Here is an 18515-nt window from a genome sequence, read left to right as displayed (position 1 = left end):
ATTAATTTTCTATCAAACTTGACCTCATAAGTAAATGTGTTGCTGCAAAACACTCCAGAGTCATTCTGAATTTCCTAAAATTTGAAAACAGGATATAAAAATGGACAATCACAAATATGAACCACACCATTCCACGTTTTGTTCGATTGTTTTACTAAAACATTCTTTACACTTTCGAAGTTTCGGTGGATATACAAACGAAGGTAAAGAGGATGAAATAGCAATTAACCGAGAAGCTCCAGCTGAGTGAGAGTGACTTGCATCAACATGCTTGGTCCGGCTGAGGTACTCTGTGCAAACGCTTCAATTCCATCAGCAAGTAGAAATGATGGAGAAATCCCTAAATACCAAGCTCCAAGGCAACAGGAGACACAAGTAGGTGTTTGGCTTGGAATTGAATCTGTCGGGATTGAAACATGTACCATAACCAAACACGAGACGTGTCTAAGTCCCATCGGGTCCAGTTCTAACTGGAGCTGGACCCAAGCTGAATCCCAAAAGTAGAATTTGAACTGGGAATAAAACCCTCATTGTTTGTCAAGAGTGCTCCTGAAAACAGGATAATATGTATCAAGATCAAGTCGGTCCAATATTTCTTGAGTAGTCCATAAATAGGAAGAGTGGCCTTCGATGAGATCTGTTACGTCAACCTGCGAAGCCGAAGAACACCCATTTTATTTTGGGGAAAAGAAGAGCATTGTGAATGGGTAATAATGATAATCCCTAGAGCAAGTGTGATGGCCAAATAAGGAAAGGAACACCGTACATTCTCAATCCCAGGAATATTGATGGGTTGAATTCCAGCCAATCCTTGAGTAAGTAAACTGTTCAAAAAAAAAAAAAAAAAAATTGTTAGTTAATATAGAAGGGAGATCTCAACAGTAACTTCTCCAAAAAATTGATCTGCTGCCTGTAGCTAACAATAGCTCTATTTTTGGGGGCTAATCCTTTTAATGCCATATGGCTACTAACTAGAAAAATATAAAAGTTTTACAGTTTAGACTAAAATATGGAGCACCGCAATCTGGCACTCAAAATATTTCAGGGATTTTAATCAATGTTCATGGTTTTCCGCGCATTGCATTTGTGTAATGAGGCAGTTATCTTAAAATATCCTACGGATCATTCATCTCCTGATAATGATATACAACAAAGGTAAACTGAAAAAATCATAGATCAAACCAACATCCTCATAGGACCATCCTAGTAGTGGTTAAGCAGTCAAAAGTTCAAAACGTGGGACTGCATCTCAAGAAAGTTGAAGTTCAGGTGGAGGTTGAACCTGCTTGAGCATCACTCTGAGGAACCCATTCAGGGTTTGGTCAAGGTCGGTTGACATGGGTTTGTCAGATTGGGGATATAAAACATTTTGAGGGTAAGGTATCTTATCATGAGTGTATAACTTCAAAAGCCTACACAAAACAATTGGGTTCGTTACCCCAAAGCCACTGGTGCACAAGATATAGTTGGGCCAAGTTCACTAACTTGACAGATAGGATCACCAAATAGGCAACCTCAAGTAAATTAATTGTAAATTCCTGCAATTTGCAGACCAGATTTGCATAGTCCACAATGTATACCTGGCACGGAAAGCAACTCCAAGCGTCCAATCAGCGTTGGAGTAAGCATTCACAAATCTTCCAGCCACCATCTGCAAAACAGCGTGAGGTGATAGAGGGCTTCCTCAAATGAGAGTGTGGTAAAGACAGATCAACCAGGAGAAACAGTTATAAGGGGGTGCTATGAGGAGAGGAAAAGAACTTCAATCACCTTTCTAGCAGCTTCCCAGTTCTCATCTTTGATTGAGATGGGTGCTCCAAGAAGAACAACTCTTTCTATAAGTTCAGCTGCCAGTATTCAGAAGAGGAGCATTAAGATCACTCTAGTAAACCCAAGACAGTCATGAAGAGTAAATGCACTAGTTACCATCATGTTCGGTCTCAGCCAAACACTGAAGACACTTGAAAATCACCCGTGCTCCAAGTGAGTAACCAACAAGTGTCACCGGCCTGAAACATTCATATAAAGCCAACAATAAAAATTAAAATGACTGCTTTCTCTAATTTTTTTTTGAAGAAACTGGATTAACAGAAGTTTTGAAGAGTACCTGTTGCCTTGCAGTCCATTTAATAATACTTCAGCAAGCAGCTTCCCTGCTTTGTCTGATCTAGACAATGACAAAATACAAGTTAATAGATGAACCATTCGGCAAACTCTACCAGTGTGCAAAACAGCACTGAACAACATTGTTTGATCCGTTGCCCTTAAGATGCATTGCTTTGTAAGCTTTAATCCTCTACTAGGTTTCCCCCACATTAGTACTACAGTCTTCTCACTAGCTCCTCAACCACAATATTTTACTAGACCAATAAGTCAAAACCATATTTATCATTGCAGCCGTACACATCTTTACAAACTTTAACCTATGGTGCCTCTTATTCAAGACGCAGAAAGAAAGAACCACCCCACCCCTCACCCTGCAATTCTGCACACATGCAATTCACATGAAAATGGAACTGGGGGACAGTTTTTTCCCCTCTTCCCATCTAAGATCTCCATTCCACTTAAAGTTAAGAGCGAAAAAGTACCTGTTTACAGCAATTGTCCATTTGCTATCTATAAAGTCAGTAGCAGCAAGTAACACTGCCGGCCAAGCCAATGCTGTTAAAAGTGTGCTTAATACAGTCATCATTGCACCTTGCTTCATCAACCCCAGGGCAATGCCTACAGCAAGTAGCAGGAACATCAACACCACACATGATTCTTATTATTGTCCTAATTACTTAATCACAAGAGCAGCCAAAAGTACAAAATCTATTACTTGAAGTTAGCCAATCCTGGATTGCAGTGCTCACTGCAATTAAATTCTTAGACTCCCACTGCAACGCATACCTAAAAAAATTGTTAAGGTCATAAAAGATATCAAATTTGTAAACTGTTCTGGCCTCCACAAACCTTGAGCATTTAAGTTACCATTTCTAAATGAAAAATCTATCAACATAAGAAGCAAAGCAAACAGAACAAAAGTACAAGGTGGTATAGCAGTTTCATTAGATAGTTGTTTCATGACATCATATCTTCCACAAAAAAAAAAAAAAAAGCACTTTTTATCACACCACGAGCAAAATTAGTTCGTAAATGATACTAGCATAGTTCATAACAACTGAAGCAACTGAAGGCAATAGGTGAAGAGATAGGAGAAAGAAAAGAAAAGAAAATCTCTTTTAGTGGGCATGAACTGAAGTTCTACTTGTCAACAATGAAATGTCTATCTAGTTTAGCCAATCCACTATTAATGAAAAACCTCCAAATAAACTAGAGAAGAAACTGATAATCAACAAGACACATCAAGTACTTTACATGCAATTGAATCACCTTATATATGGTAAAATTGAGATGAAAATAAGCATTTATCTTTGGTCCTTAAATCAGAAGACGAAGGAAAGGAGAGAAGAGGAAGTAAGATTATTTTCCTTTGTTTCATTATGGGTTGGGGGGGGGGGTGGGGGGTGAACAAAGGGAAATCATATGCTGTTCTTTCTCATTTTCTTCTTCATGCAACTTGCTTTGGTGCCCTTCTTCAAACCTCGCCTATTTGGGAATGAAATTCAGGTGAGCCCAGATGGGAAATTCAAGATATTTCTCATCACTTTCCTTTCTTTTCTCCTTACAAAGAACCAATGGGAGAAAGGAAGAGTCTTCATAATTTAACTTTAAACCTTTTCAGTGATAAACCAAACACAAGTTTTGTCAGGAATTGGAAGATGGTAAAGATGTATGTACCTTTCCAAGTTATCATTTTGTCCTTCCCAGGGCCTTAAAAAATCTTCCTCATCAAAAACAAATCCTGAGACCAAGATCTCAACTGCTAGCCTCTGATAGAAATTTTTTAATAAGAATTGAAGTTCTATATCCAGAAATTTTATGAGTAATGTTTGACAGGAAGAGAAGTGGGGGACGAGAAACAGAGAAAGATATAAAAACCCAAATATATATAGTCTTCAGATTGAAACAGAGTGAAAAGTATTCCTCATGGAACAATGAAATGTTACAATAAAATAGAAAATGGAAGCTACAAAAACTCACCCCTTGATTATGGTTTTCCCCAATAGCTTTGAATTCAAATTCATCAACACCTCCAACTCTTCTAGCCATTTTGCTCCCCGTAAGTCCAGCTCCAGCCGCTGGGTTGAAGAGACAAAGAAGTTCTCCATCAAATAAGCAAATTATCACTTTATACATAATTTCTGGACAAATATGTATCATGATAGTGTGTAAAGGACTTCTATGTAAATTGGAACATAAACTGCTAAAAGCTTTACTGATCTTTGAGGATATAGTGGCTGTTAATGGGTATAGATGACTCTTTTTAAGTTGATAACATCTAACTATAAAGACAACAAGAAAAACTTATGCACTTTTAGTCAAAATCCCTTTAAACAACTAAAGGATCACATAACGACTTGCTATAACAACCTAAATGCCAGTATAACTGTGCATTTCTCCATGAAATCTGCATTGAAACCATTCTATTTGATCATTCAGTGCAAAGAAAATTTTTTTATCATGCAACAAGAAAAGCTTAATAGGATTACCCCCAGAACTCAGTCAATATGCATTATTCCTCCTTTAAAAATGTTAGTCACTTAAGTAGTAAGGACATTTCTGAAAAGGAGCTATATCACAGTTAAAAATAACACCCATATAAGACATCTAAAGACATGTTAAAAATAACCATATTGTATACTGCTTCATAAAACAAACAGTGGACACACAAAGACATACGTTTTGTTCTTGTAAAGGGAAAAAAGAATAATGCTACAGTTTGAGAAGAATCTTAAAGTAAGAAATGCAATCAAGTAGTCACCTCCAAATGATGCAGCAACAGCAACTGAACCAGCGACAGTTCCTGCAGCACTTGCAGCTGCAGCAAACCCACCTGCTCCAATCACAGGGATGAGAGTGCCTAATGTTGGAGCTAAGGCACTAAGTCCTGCAGCAATCGCTGGGGCAGCTAATCCTGTTGAATATTGAAAATGGAACTGAAGAGTCAACCACTAAAATGATAAAAGAAGTGTTTAAAGTGGGACTTTCTGAGAAGAAAAAATTTGAGGGCTCCATACCACCAGTAACTGCCATCAAGGCTCCTCCAGTTATTGCTGCAGCACCAATGATACCACCGCGCTTCCATTTAGCCCATTTTCTTTCTGAAGATTGCTTTCCTTCTCCCTTTGATTCCTCCTCTTTTGCTAAAGCCATGGCAGAGCAAGCAACCATGACCTCTATCGCTTCCTGCAAGGCAAAAATTTCCCTTAACAAGATGAAAAAAATAAAAACATGGTCTTTAATTTAAACAAAGAAGAAAAATTACCATTCAGTATTATGAAAGTACACAGATACAAGTACAATTACAAGTGATTAAATAGATGAGGAAAAAGAATTCTAGCTCCATCTTGATATGCATTGAACGTAAGACAACACATTATCAGGAGCTAAGAGATCTTTTTTACATCTATCATAGAGCCTAAAATAATCAGAATTGCCCATTATCTACATTTAGTAATTTACAATGACCAACAGAGTACCAAGAGGTTGTGTTACAAACCATTTTTGCCCACTTGATATCAAGCCAAGTTGCCAGCAACCGCAGAGCAACACGATGTCGAGCATCGTAGCCCTTCCTTCGCTGGCTACGTTTTTTGTTGTCATTGCGTGAATCTGCCAGACAAGCTGAAAGAAGCAGATAGAGAACTGTCACTTTCCTCTGATTACTGAGCATTGTTACCTCTTCAATTGGTTTCTCGTCCATTTTAGTTATTGACCCAAAATGTGCATCTTTATCGTCAGACATGTTACTATCTGTCTCCGGGACCAAGTGTACATCTGCAGCTTCAGAGCTTGATTGCACTTCAGCAGTGGATAATTTTTCACGACATTCATGTTCGTATTCACGATGCTTTTCCCTCTTCGACTTGGAAGATTCAGAATCTTTTTTCATGCTAAGTGCAGTAGCATCAATAGCTTTTGACAAAGCAAGTTCCATATCTGCCCTTTGAGAAGAATTATCACCACTTTCTTCTGAGAGTAACCTCAAGAACTGTGACAAGATGAAAGCTTAAGCATAAAGAATACAGACTTGACAAATCAAATATCTAAAGTATGAATCTAAACCAAATACTACAAATGCTTTACCAAGGAAAATAATTTTTTTTTTTTTTTTTTTGATAGGTACCAAGGAAAAGAAATATCTGAGTGACAAATGCAGAAAGTAACAATATAAAATGCTCTAAGACTTTTTATCTGAGATTGAACTTTTGGTTGGTATGGAGCATTGAGATGATCTATTCTAGGCCCCTGATTTTGATTTTTCTAAAATCCACTTTTTAAAGATCAAATGTCATGCAGCCAATCCTCAAACAAGCTTTGCACATTCTTGCCTCTATGCATGCCTGTGAGAGGGAAAGGACATGCAAGAAATCAAACAACCTACCGCTCCAACATGATGCTTAGCTGGAGAATACCCGGTGGTTTCCTCAAGTCCAGACCATGCGCTAGAGTCAATCTCTAAAAATCTGTTCACAACAGGGTCAACAACCAAATTCAATGATCACTCTCAGAGAAAAACCCCAGTAAAAAACCTACAACCATAACCATTGATTTACTTGCTAAATAAAAGTTAAGGTTAAATTTCTCTTTCTATCAGCAGTAGGGATCAAACCCAAAACCCATCCCAACCCTATAGGCAAGCCAAAATTTTGTTTTACAGCGCCTTAGTTATCATAAAGTTAACAACACATATAAACCAACCCAAATACCAATTAGTGGTATTAGGCTCAGGTGAGCAGAATTATTCTTTACTTTATGAATCATTAATAATGAAAAATCCAGGACTCAGCACCTTATACATGACTTTCTTTAGCTTTCCCAACTACCAAACAGAGCAAAACGAAACACTGGAACTCTACAAATCAGCATATGAGTACAGAAAACAAAATAAAATCATCAAGTTCCAAAATGACCCATCTCGGCTACGCTCACCTTTCATTTAGCAGCTGAAAAATAAGTGAAGCTGACAGCTGTGACTACACCAATCATTGAGATTGGTACATTAAAAAACTTATTTTATGAAGAATTTTTCCTAACAACAATAAGTGAAGCTGGTTAGTCCACTCTGTTCTCTTTACCATACAATTTAACATTTTGTCTTTACCTTTTTTTTAATATATATAAGTAATGAAAATATTATTAAAAGCGTAAGGCACCCTCCTCAAGTATATAGGAATTTATACCATGTCAAAATATATATATATATATATATATATATATATATATATATATAGGAATTTATACAAGAGAAGCAACCTAGCTAGTAAGGGCAAAAAGAACAAGAAAATCATGATAACTAATCACCAAAGGAAAAACATAAGTAATTGTCCAAAGATAAAATGTGTTAAAAAATAAAAATTTAATCTCCTCTACCGTTCTCAAAACTTCTATTATTCCTTTTTGATTGGTAAGATACACATGCAATCAATGTGCCTCGATTCCTCAACACAACCTCACCTTCCATCATGTTTTTACAACAAGGAAATATGTGATCTGTGCTAGAGCTCACTGACTTTAAAAATAAAATTGAAAACATGAAGTTCAATCTATTTTCTATATATATTCGATAATTTACGTGTCCTCCAAGTGAAATTGTTGTTTGCAGATTAAGATCTTCTAAAATCCTTAAAGTATTCTACCATGTAATTTCCTCAAATCTCAACCATTGTTTTCAAATTAAATGGTTTAGATTTTTCCATACAGAATTAATTATACGAAAAATGTAGGGGTAAGTAAATGCTAATACGTTTAATTTGAAAACAATGTTTGAGGCATGAGAAAATCTACTTGGTGAAATATCCTAATAATTCTAATTCTTGTGGATTTTCCATAAACACGAGATTTAACACAACCATTAAATTGCATTCCAAACTTGACTTCATTAAATCCTTTTTTTCTCGCCAAATCGACGCCAACTGAAATCCACTTCCAATTCTCATCATAATTAGTTTGCCTTTCATGCTAAACGACAATATGAACCGTCAAGCATGAACAGGATCAAAGTGAAACGACGAAACGCAAACGAAATTGAAGATGAAATAAAATCCATTGAAACTCACTCGAATACAGGTCGGAGCAGGCCCGATTTCTGGTGGACCCAAAGCTCGGGGTCCTCGGAGACCGAGTCGCTACCGCTGCTACTACTGGTTCGCTCATCGGCCGGCTCTTCGGCCACGGACAGGCCCAGCGGATGAGTCCGGTGGATCTGTGCCTGTTGAAGAGCGAAACCGAACAAAGCTCCCGCTGCGTAGCTCTGCGTCGGCGTCAGAAACGACGTCGCGACCATGGCTCAGAATTGGATGACGACGACGTTGAGCATTTGCGTGAATTCACCGATGGTAATGAATTGCAGTTATTCGGGCAGTGAAATTTGTTGCTTCGGAGATTGGAAATTCGATTGCAAAGAGAGTGGTATAGTCTTTGATTTGGTATGAAAGCTGCAAATGAAATCCTTTTTGAAACGTTCTTTGTTTTGGAAGCACCGGAGCCACTAGCCAGCTGCATTTTGGTTCCCTGAACGACGCCGTTTCGGCATGTCAGAATCTTGAAATGACACGTGCTTCGGTACTTTTATAGAGGAATACAAGGAAAATAAAATAAGAAAAGGAATTACTTGTCTCGCTCTTCATTAGATTCCACGTGTATGAGGGGAAAGGATCTTTCTTTTCTTTCTATTGAGGTTTGTCATTTGTCAACATGCGGATCCCTTTGGGTGGAATGAAAACTGAAAAGGCAAGGGTGGCCCCCGAAGGGGAAACTGTTGTTCGTTAATATTTTTATTTTGGGAAGAGAAAATTTTAAGGAAATTATACTTATTTTTCATAAACTTTCATCTCAATTGTAAATGTTTTCTAACTATTTTCCCTTTCAATTGACCTTAAACTATTTTCGTCTTTCAAATTAACCCTTGCCGTTTGCTTTTTTGTTAAGTCAAATAAAAAATGTGCAAAAATGATGATTAGACCCCTGCTTTGAATTTTTATTTTATTTATTTATTTATTTATTTTTATAAAAGGAAGTAGGAACTTATCACTGCCCAGACGGCCGTGGATCTATATGGGAGGAGACCCAGATATTTTTATTTTGAATTTAAGAACATTTTAATGTTTTTACTCATCGTACTTGGAAATATAATGAATATTTCACGCATTTGCCTTTCAAATAAACAAAAAAAAAAAAATTAACGGTTAGAGTTGAGTGAGGGACAATTGAAATTGAGGTGATAATTAGAATAACAATAGTTCCCTCAAAATTTTAACAAATGAAGCCTTTGTACCCTATCACCGTTAAGAATTGACTTAGTGGTGGTAAGAGGCTTATGCCATAGGATTTGGTGAAGGAAAGACATAAATTAGTCTCCCATAGACATGATGCTAAAAAATCCGATGTCTATTAATCTCTATGTATCAAATGAGCTTTGTATTAGGAAAGCAACGTGGCAGGCAAATGGGCTCTGCCCCAGTAGATTGTCCACAGGCTTCCTGATACCATATATGACATTGCAAGTTGCAACTACGGCCCTGTGAGATATTCAAAAAATAAATGTTTATGCCGCTTGACTGATACTTTTACAGGTTAAATTACAATATCAGTTAAGGAACAGGCTTCCTTATAAGAATAATGATTACAGAATTAAATGTGCCTAATTGCAAAAACCCAGAATTACGGGTGCAAATAACCACACGACGCCCCCTTCTTGCAATAGCCGCTTTCATAAAATTTACAAACTCGCTGACCTTTGGGAGGAGGCCTAAAAGAACCTCCATTTCCACCCACATATAAGGACTGCCTGTTCCACACACTCCCCCTACCACCCCAACCATAACCTGAATCCCTGCCCTGAAAACCCCTATCTCTAGGACTAGAAGATCTGTCGCCGCCGTATCTCGATTGGGTTCCCCAAAACCCTGGATTCCCCGCAGAAGCGCCTACATTCATGCTTACTCTGTCCTGTGCTGTTGCCTGTTGACCAGTTCCCCACCCAACATTCATACTTCTTTGATCTAATCCTCCCCAACCCATGTTTGCACTTCCCTGCACTACTGCTTCATAGCTGGTGGCTGTACTTTCTGATCCCACTCTCCAAGTTGCATCTGGAGCAGCAACGTCCCAACTTGCTGTAGATAGTGGTGTAGGTTGGATGTCAGAACCAGCTTCCCATTGGTTGACCGAAATATCACTGGGCTTTGCATCTCCCTCCACTTCAATACTTGTCGGAGAATGCCCAGTGGACCTCTTTTGAGGACCAAGAACATCAGCCTGACATACAACACCATGTGGTTCCTCAGTCACTGTGGATTGGGAGGGTACTTGCAAATCGCCAGTGGAACTTAAAGCATCACCTTTTCCCGGATCAAATACGGGGCTAAACCCATCTAGAGGACTGATACAATCATTTTTAGAATCCTCCTTCATAATTGAGGTAGGGGAAGGCAAGCCATTAAGAGACTCCATTGCTTCAACTTCAGCCAACAGATCTGAAACCGATTCATCACCTAAAGAGCAGAACTCAGTGGGTTCAGTACCAATTGCCGGCCAACTAGATGCGTTAGATGCAGGATTGGGTGGTGAAGAATGTGTCAGTTGTTCACTTATTGAAGTTGGGGTAGCAGCATGATCATTCACCATTTCAGCTGGTTTCATGGAAGGTGCAGAGACAAGACTGGAGTCCCATTCCTCAACAGAATGTTTGGCTGGAGTAGGGGAGTACCTACCCCATTCACCAGCTGCTTCAGGAATTTGTGCCCCACCACCCACTAAACTAGAAGCAGTGCTCCAGCTAGGACCTGCATCCTGAACAGGAACACTTGGAGAAGCGGCTTTATTGTTTTCAGCAGCCAGAACTTTTAAATCTTCATTGCTTGGCTGTGGAGTGGTGGAACTGGGAAGATCTGGAAAATCAATTTCCTGATTTTGCTCTGTTGTTTCAAGTGACTTGACTACAGAAATAAATTCAGAATTGGAAGCCCAGCCATTTGATGTTACGGGTGGAGGTCTCGAGCTCTGTCCAGAAGATTGGCCTGAATGGCCCTCACTGTCAGATTGGTTCTCGTAAACCTGTTCATTTTTGGTTTGACCATCAGCAGTGCTGTTTGAATTGCATTTTCCATTCTCTTGACCAGAGCAACTTTCACCCCCATGACCTTCCCTCGCTTGATGTGACACAGTTCCATAGGACTTCTCAGAAATTGAAGGTGGGGTTAGTGAACTATTGCACACTTGGGGCTGGTCTGGCAAAGAACTATTACCCTTAGATGAGTCCCAGCCAGGTTGAGAAACGCCATTCATTGTCTCATTGGAATTGGCAGCATCTGCAGGTTTAATCCAAGTAGAAGAATGAGGGCCACATCCATTGCTCTTCAAAAGTTCATCATTACCATTACCATGGACACTTGAGTCATCCTGCTTCAGCTTTGAGCTCTCCTCAACTTCTTTATTATCTCTACTCCCACTCCACCCACCATCGTGGCTATTATCTCTATCTGAGGCAACTCCAACTCCCTGAGACAGTAACTTATTGCTCTCCGGCAAAGGTGGAGTTTCATGATATCCTCCACTTAATGCATCAGTCAAAAGTACAGAGTCATCTTGCTTTTCATTTATACTCCATACTCTCAGATTGGAAGGGAAGTGCCCACTTGTACTCCATTTACGCAGCTGCAACATAGAAAATGGTCCTTGAATTCTTCCAGTTGGGTCCAGATAGTGCCACATTTTTTCGGTCTCAAAATCGTTAGCAGATTGGTCTGCCCCTGTAGAAATAACCGATTGCGAAATTTCTGATGCAGCCCCGGAAAACAATTCAGATCTCACCACTGCTTGACCATTCCAACTAATGGCCAATGAACCAGAAGTCGTGACCTGGTTTGCTGGTGTATTCCAACTATTTACGACAGATGCTTGTCTTTCTTGATTCCAAGAGGATGTCATACCAACATTTCTCCTTTGCTCACAAGGTGGCGTTACTTTTTTCAGTATCCTGTTTCCAATATCATCCAAGGCATCACCTCCTTTTCGTGCAGAGATGGGCTTCCTCCCCTTTCTACCAGAGACAGAAAGTTTTGATCTCACTTTACCATCTGCATGCACACCAACGCCATCACCACCAAATAAACATTTCAAATTAAAACTTTCAAGATAAAAAGTAATTACAACATATGTTTCATGAATTCATGTCCATAAATCAAAAGTAGGGACCTTGTTTCCTCCCATCTAATTCTCCTGCATTGTCCCCAGACTCATAATTTGGATCCATTCTAGGATCAGTGTGTACTTCCGGAATCTCGTACAGTCTGCGCTGATGTTCATCAGGTGAGTTCAAAAGCTGTAACTTCTCCACGCATTCTTTTAACGTGCAACATGGTAAAGGAATACTTGTAAATTTGTGCCAATTTTCTTAGCAACATGACAATTATCAGGTACAGAAAATGCTAGCAATCAAAGGTTACAAGCTAGTTTTATTGCAGTGTGATAAAATAAAAATAAAAAAAGACTCTAGCTCTATTCAATGCCAAGATGGAATGTACAAGGCCGATATGCTCTATTTTCTAAATAGTATGGGGCAATCAATGAACAATGCTTTAAAACATGTATTACCAACATAAAGATGTTGAGATGGATGAGTCAGGAAAGTAAAACAATGAACCCTCTAAAATATTGAAAATAAGGTCATTCATCAATCTTGCCAACATGTGCTTCTTTTGAGTTGTCAATAATGTAGTCAGCAATCCATCTAAAACATCCTCATACCATCTACACTTAATCTATAGCGCAGAGGAAATGTGTACAGGAGTCTTTTTCCTCGAGTAAATTTGCATATATATATAGAGAGAGAGAGAGAGAGAGAGAGATATTTGGCCTAACTATTGTCAAGAAAAATCCAAGCAAGGCATTTTATCCCCAGCACAAAGACTTAAATTTGCATAGAAAAAAACAAAAATATCAGACAGAATGGAACAATCTGAAACAACAAAGGATATTCCTTCTTATGTCCCTTTTCACTAGCTCGATCACGTAGATGACTAAGTCGCAAAATCTCTGCGTCCAGCCCCTGGATTATAAAATGAGAGCACGCATAACAGAAATTCAGCAACAAGTTTTTAAGTTAAAAACAGTTATAAGCCACAACATTGCATAACAGAGAACACTATAACAGACTAAAAGCATATTAAATATTTAGTCTCATAAATAAATAAATAATCATGCCTAGAATGCTGGCTCATTTCCAAAGGATCAAAAGAAAAGGAACTTACATAATTTACTCTCAGTGCTTGAAGTGTAATTGCTTTTGCCTGAATCTCACCCTACAACAAGGCACAAATTTCCTTCACAAAAGGCACACAAATTCCTAGGGTGAAACATAGAAGGGAACATAACACAAAGACCTACCACAGTCAACTGTTTGATGAGCCCAGATTGTATACTCAGGCGTAAACGTGTGCATTCATCCTGAAAACATAATTTAAACGTCACGACCAGAAGCAACCCAGTAAATTTCATTTAGGAGGCAACAAAGTACTACACAAAACCAGATAGTCTCTTGCTCACCTAATAAATTCCAGATGACAATTCTAGCTTGTTGAAGTTGTGCATGTTTCATCCATCCATAATTCAAATTAAACACAAACAGCATAAACAATGCACATGCAATTTTCAGGCCAGTCATTCATGGGGAAGGTAAAGATTCAACAAGCATTCCTGCAATGGCTTGCTTATGTTTAAACAATTTGGATATCAACTAGGATATAGTGAATGCATGCATCCCAATCACATGCGAGTATGGGATTATCTGCCTGACAGAGACTAAAGTCTCTGCGGCTTGGGTTCAGTCCCAAGACTTGCTTAATACAAGGTGGTTTTGTTTGTTTGAATTCAGGTAACTGAGAAGTCAATTGTGTCTGTCTGTGTACAGATGCATGCATGCAATGATACATGTTCGTATATATGTATATTGTCTCATGTGAACAGCAATGCATTTAATCTCAATATAACGAAGGCATTAATCAAGAGTACAAAATCACTTTGAGAAAATGTACACAATGGGAGGACATTGTTATAGTAGTAGACAAAATTCTTGCTTTTAGTTAAAATACAATGCTCACATAGATCACAACAACTACAGCATGCACTAACAGCTACTTATATCTGAGTAATTAACACAAATGAGAAAACAATCATCATAGTTGCAAGTGATAAAAATCTTTCTGTCCTATTATAATAAGATTACCCTCAAAAAGGTAAAAACTTTATTTCCTACAAACTCTAGGAGAGAGAGAGAGAGAGAGAGCAGAGACCAGGAAAGAAAGAAGGATACATAGGGCAGTATGTTTAATCACCTCAGAGAACTCCTGATTTGAAATTTCATCAATTGATATGACATCCTTCTTGTCTAAATTTAAGATTTCAAGCATCACATCAGTAGTTCTTTCTCCAATTTTATATGGTTCAGCCACCTTGCTTGTACCTATACACAAGATCATGAACAATTTTACAATTTTGCATAACATGTTTCTTACGGTGTACATCATCTAACACATCACTTGGAGGATCGGTATTATAGAAATCAGTACCTACAACTTGTACAAGCCTGTACATCTCTTGCTTTTGATCATTATTGGGAATTCTTATTCGAACAATTGAGCCAACAACTTTGTCATGAAATTTGTCAGCATCATCCATAAGACTCTCCATCAAATTACGCCGTAAGTATATTAAGTTAATGTTGTGAACATCAATAGCTGCAAATGCATCTAAATTAGTCTGTGATCCCCTGTCATCAGCTTTTTTGCGTGTTTTACGCCTCTTATCACTACCCAGCAGAAGTTGGTTATCATAGTTCCCATCGGCCTCCACCATGCTAGCAACAACATTGACAACTCCCGCCTTAAAAATATCATCTGCTGACGCACTTTCTTTTACAAGAAAATGAGATTCAAGAAGCTTTAGCATTTCAAAGTGACCAACACGCCCTTTCCCAAATAGATTTATGAGCCTCGAATCACAAATAATTTGGCTTTTCCGATCAGGATCGCGGAGATTATTTATCTTTATATACTCTAGCACAAGAGCCTGGACATCAAACTGAGATAGCATAGATGTATCGCCATTTTTTATATGTGCAACAAACTCCAAGAGTTCCTTTGATGCCCATTTTGTGCTTTCAAGTGGATATGAACTGTTGTCACTACCTGATCTCTCCATAGCTATAGAGTCCTGATTATAAAGAGCAGGCTGCTTTTTAGTCTTCCTTCTTTTGGAATTATTCGTTTCCAGGCCTGCACAAGAATTGTCCAAACTAGAACCTTTATAATCATTACCATCATAATGTTCAGCTGACGATTCCCCCTTACAAGCTATAGTATCAACTCCTTTCCATGGATTTTTAGCTCGAGTTAACTCATCTGAAGTTAAAGATAGTTTCCCCTTCAGAAATACCCAATACATCTTAAAGAGATACTCCCAGCTACTTTTGTCATCAAAATCCACTTGAGCCTGCAAAACATAGTAAAATTACTCCATATAAATGACATCATTGACCGGCAAACAAACTACTAACTAAACAACATAAACATGTCTCCTGAACACCAACATCATATCTGAAAACCACTTCATACTCCACAAATCGCATAACATGAAAAACTAAGCTTAAACAATAAAGAAAGAAAGTAAATTGTGTACCAATGGGGAAACAATAAAGGAAAAGAGAGATGGAGAGAGAGTATAGGAGATGTAATTTAGCATACCAATTCCTATTTTCTTTTTTTCTTTTTTTGTAGGGAAGGGGGCAATCAACAATGATCTAAATAAATAGCATACCGCTTCCTTATCGCCTTGTAAACTCTCAATGAGCATCACAGTTCTCATGCACGTCCCACAGAATCCATTGTTTCCTCTTACACTCAAATAATCAGCATCCTTAATACAGCCCTTGCACAAAGAATACGTACAAGTATAGCACATATAATGTGCAGCCTTCTCGCAACTGCTGCAAATATGCCAACCTGAAATGCATGAATACAATAAAGAGCTTAAATCATACAATCTAAAGCTCAGAACTCAAATTCGATTAAAAAAAATGATAACTTGATCCAAAGTAGCAACAAACGCTGAATCATCCAAAAAAGAAACGAAGTCTGAAGATACATACTTATACATAATAATAGTAACGAAGACGTTTTTTTTTTTGTCACTACTAACACTACTGCCACGAAATTCTTATACAGGAGCATAAGATAACATTATTCTATCAGATGTTTTCTATATGCCTACAGGAGAACACAGCAGCTTCATTTGTATACAGATAGATTTAGAAGAGGTTTATACGCTATAGGACATACCGCAATTCCACTTAGCCCTTGATTTAAAGAACGACTCGTCTCGCTTAATGCAGGAGGGATGATATGCTTTAGGGCAGCCCCTAACAAGTAATAAGACCACAAAAAGTAAATAAAGTTACTAACTTTGGGAAAAGGAAACGGAGAATCAACTAAATTTAGCATACAAAGCAACCTAAGCCAGTACTTAAACCCTAACCCTCTCTTCCAAACATGAGTAACTGTCTTACATTTCTGAAGCCCCAAGCTTTCTAAGCAACCAAACGGAGCAAAACAGGAAAAAGAAGAAAACTGAAATCCTCGCACTCACCGGCGATCACAGAGCACGAGGCTCCCGCCATCGAAGCATATGAAGCAAACGTCCTCCTCGTCCTTCTTCTTCCTAGCCGGCGGCGTCGTTTTGGGCGCCTTCGTCTGACCCTTAGGCGGCCGACCGCGCTTCCTCTTCTCCGCCGCCGTCTTCGCCTCTTCTCCCGGCGCCACGCCAGCCTCCGGAGCTCCGACGAGCAGCGAATCGTCCATATCCCTAATCGCCTGGCATTGATCGACGCCTAAGAGGTCCACGCCTTGCTGCGACGACGCTCCGTCTTGAAGACAGGGCCTGTAGTGGCCCGAAGCCTGCTGGTCCATGCCAAATTGGAGCGTATCGAACTCGGTCAAGGCGGAAATCGAGGTGGCCTAGGAAAACCCTAGGTTTTGGAGCGGTTCAGGCGTGGTGGTTTGGGTAGGGGGCACATGGAAATTGACTGGGCAGAGATGTGACAGGAGGACATTGTATTTTGTTTATTAAATGGAGAAAATGGGGTTTGAGAAGGTAAGAGAGAAGAAAGGATACTGAAAGACGGTCGCTTGGGATTGGCCGAAACGGGTTTTGGGGCGGGTGCGTTGCTTTCTTCTTTCTCACCTTTTCTTGAGAGGCCCCAAACGCGGCTCCTGTGAGTCCTCTAATTTCCCCAATCTCGAGCACCACGTGGTTAGTGGGTACCGAGAAAAGGCGCTCCCCTCCCTGGGGACCACACTCAACGCTGAAAACATGATCAAAAACATTTACTACCGACTACTTTCTTTTTTAATTCTCATTTTATTCTTTTGTTCCCCCCCACTCTTTCCTTAATAAATATATGTAATTTCCATTATTATCTCTAAAAAGATACTTCACTTCTCTTGAAATGAAAACGATATGAAAATATTCACAAAATAATAAAATCTTAATACAACAATTTTACAATGCAGGAAACAAAGAGAGTGAGGTGTTTTTATAATTTTTGATAAAAGCTATTTTTTTAATAAACAATCACATGAATAAGCCTCTTGAGACAGTCAAAGCACTTAAAATTATTATTGTGAGAGTGGTCACGGAGCTACTTCTCCCATCTGTGTACTATACTTCTTATATGAATTTAATTGCGTGTGGAAATTTTGACGTAGCGGCTCTTCTCTATTAGAGAGTGGAAAAGACAGAGTTGACATTGTGTCCATATTACAAATAAATAAATAAACAAGGAGTCAGTAGTGGCGTGTTATGGGCCTTTTTATAATTGAATTGAATATTAATATTTTACCCCCAAGAACGCAACAGGGAGAAAACGGGGATTAAAAAAGTTCCATGGCTGCAAGAAGAGAAGTACATTGAATTAGTCTAAAGATTTGGTCATTGTTTGTTTTGATAGAGTAGGGCGCGTCAGAATTTGGTTGGATTCTCAACGTGATGGGTTTGGCCACGCAGGGTGGACTAAGAATTACGACTCTTTTGTGCCAGATGGATGATTACGATAGGTAGGTATTTTTGCATTATTGCTTTGAATCTACGAGTGCTTCTCTTGGGTGGGGGTAACCTTTAGCTTTAGGCAATAGGTTGGTCTCAAATACCAATATAACATATAAATGTTTTGCTAGTCATAAGCCTCTCGATAACTACGTTGATTGCCATGTTTATCAAAAGAATAATGCTACGAATATTACTATTTTTATGTGCTACTTTTAAATTCATGTGACTCTACTCACAAAAATAAAGTAAATTCATGTGGGAGTGAAAAAAATTTTAAAGTGGGAGTGAAAAAAAATAATAATAATAAT

General features: G+C 38.6%; 2 protein-coding genes across 3 annotated transcripts; both read right to left on the bottom strand.

Annotated features, from left to right (window-relative positions):
• Positions 1-107: 107 nt before the first annotated feature.
• LOC132171127 (transmembrane and coiled-coil domain-containing protein STS1) lies at positions 108-8626 on the bottom strand. Of its 2 annotated transcripts, XM_059582358.2 has the most exons (15): positions 8166-8626; positions 6491-6572; positions 5606-6097; positions 5124-5292; positions 4868-5020; positions 4087-4184; positions 3784-3875; positions 2822-2892; positions 2589-2724; positions 2108-2167; positions 1927-2009; positions 1771-1847; positions 1581-1651; positions 767-824; positions 108-650 (listed from the first exon to the last, which is right to left on the bottom strand). In XM_059582358.2, exons 1-15 carry the CDS (start codon positions 8390-8392, stop codon positions 528-530), a joined length of 1992 nt encoding a protein of 663 aa, XP_059438341.2. In that variant the 5' UTR covers positions 8393-8626; the 3' UTR covers positions 108-527. The 2 variants fall into 2 exon arrangements, with proteins under 2 accessions (XP_059438341.2, XP_059438342.2); XM_059582359.2 differs by lacking the exon at positions 6491-6572 and having other exon boundaries at positions 8166-8246.
• A 1008-nt stretch (positions 8627-9634) lies between these two features.
• LOC132168744 (zinc finger CCCH domain-containing protein 44) lies at positions 9635-17375 on the bottom strand. The gene is made up of 10 exons (XM_059579776.2): positions 16750-17375; positions 16443-16522; positions 15922-16106; positions 14676-15597; positions 14442-14569; positions 13495-13554; positions 13359-13409; positions 13086-13156; positions 12304-12458; positions 9635-12185 (listed from the first exon to the last, which is right to left on the bottom strand). The coding sequence occupies exons 1-10, from the start codon at positions 17067-17069 to the stop codon at positions 9769-9771; spliced, it is 4389 nt and encodes a 1462-aa protein (XP_059435759.2). The 5' UTR covers positions 17070-17375; the 3' UTR covers positions 9635-9768.
• Positions 17376-18515: the final 1140 nt, after the last annotated feature.

Source organism: Corylus avellana, chromosome 1 (genome assembly GCF_965113065.1).
Source record: "Corylus avellana chromosome 1, dhCorAvel1.hap1.2, whole genome shotgun sequence".
Lineage (NCBI taxonomy): Eukaryota > Viridiplantae > Streptophyta > Magnoliopsida > Fagales > Betulaceae > Corylus > Corylus avellana.
This window is presented reverse-complemented; position numbering and strand designations above follow the sequence as displayed.

Bases quoted from the DNA above. Each gene is read 5' to 3' on its own strand.
- LOC132171127 (XM_059582358.2), bottom strand. From the start codon at position 8,392: ATGGTCGCGACGTCGTTTCTGACGCCGACGCAGAGCTACGCAGCGGGA. The intron at 3,876-4,086 runs GTGAGTTTTTGT...AATTTCTATCAG, and splicing joins GGGAAAACCATAATCAAGGG to AGGCTAGCAGTTGAGATCTT. The intron at 1,652-1,770 runs GTGATTGAAGTT...GCTGTTTTGCAG, and splicing joins ACTGGGAAGCTGCTAGAAAG to ATGGTGGCTGGAAGATTTGT.
- LOC132168744 (XM_059579776.2), bottom strand. From the start codon at position 17,069: ATGGACCAGCAGGCTTCGGGCCACTACAGGCCCTGTCTTCAAGACGGA. The intron at 16,107-16,442 runs GTATGTCCTATA...CATGCATTTCAG, and splicing joins AAGGGCTAAGTGGAATTGCG to GTTGGCATATTTGCAGCAGT. The intron at 13,555-14,441 runs GTGATTAAACAT...TTATGTTTTCAG, and splicing joins CAAATCAGGAGTTCTCTGAG to GATGAATGCACACGTTTACG.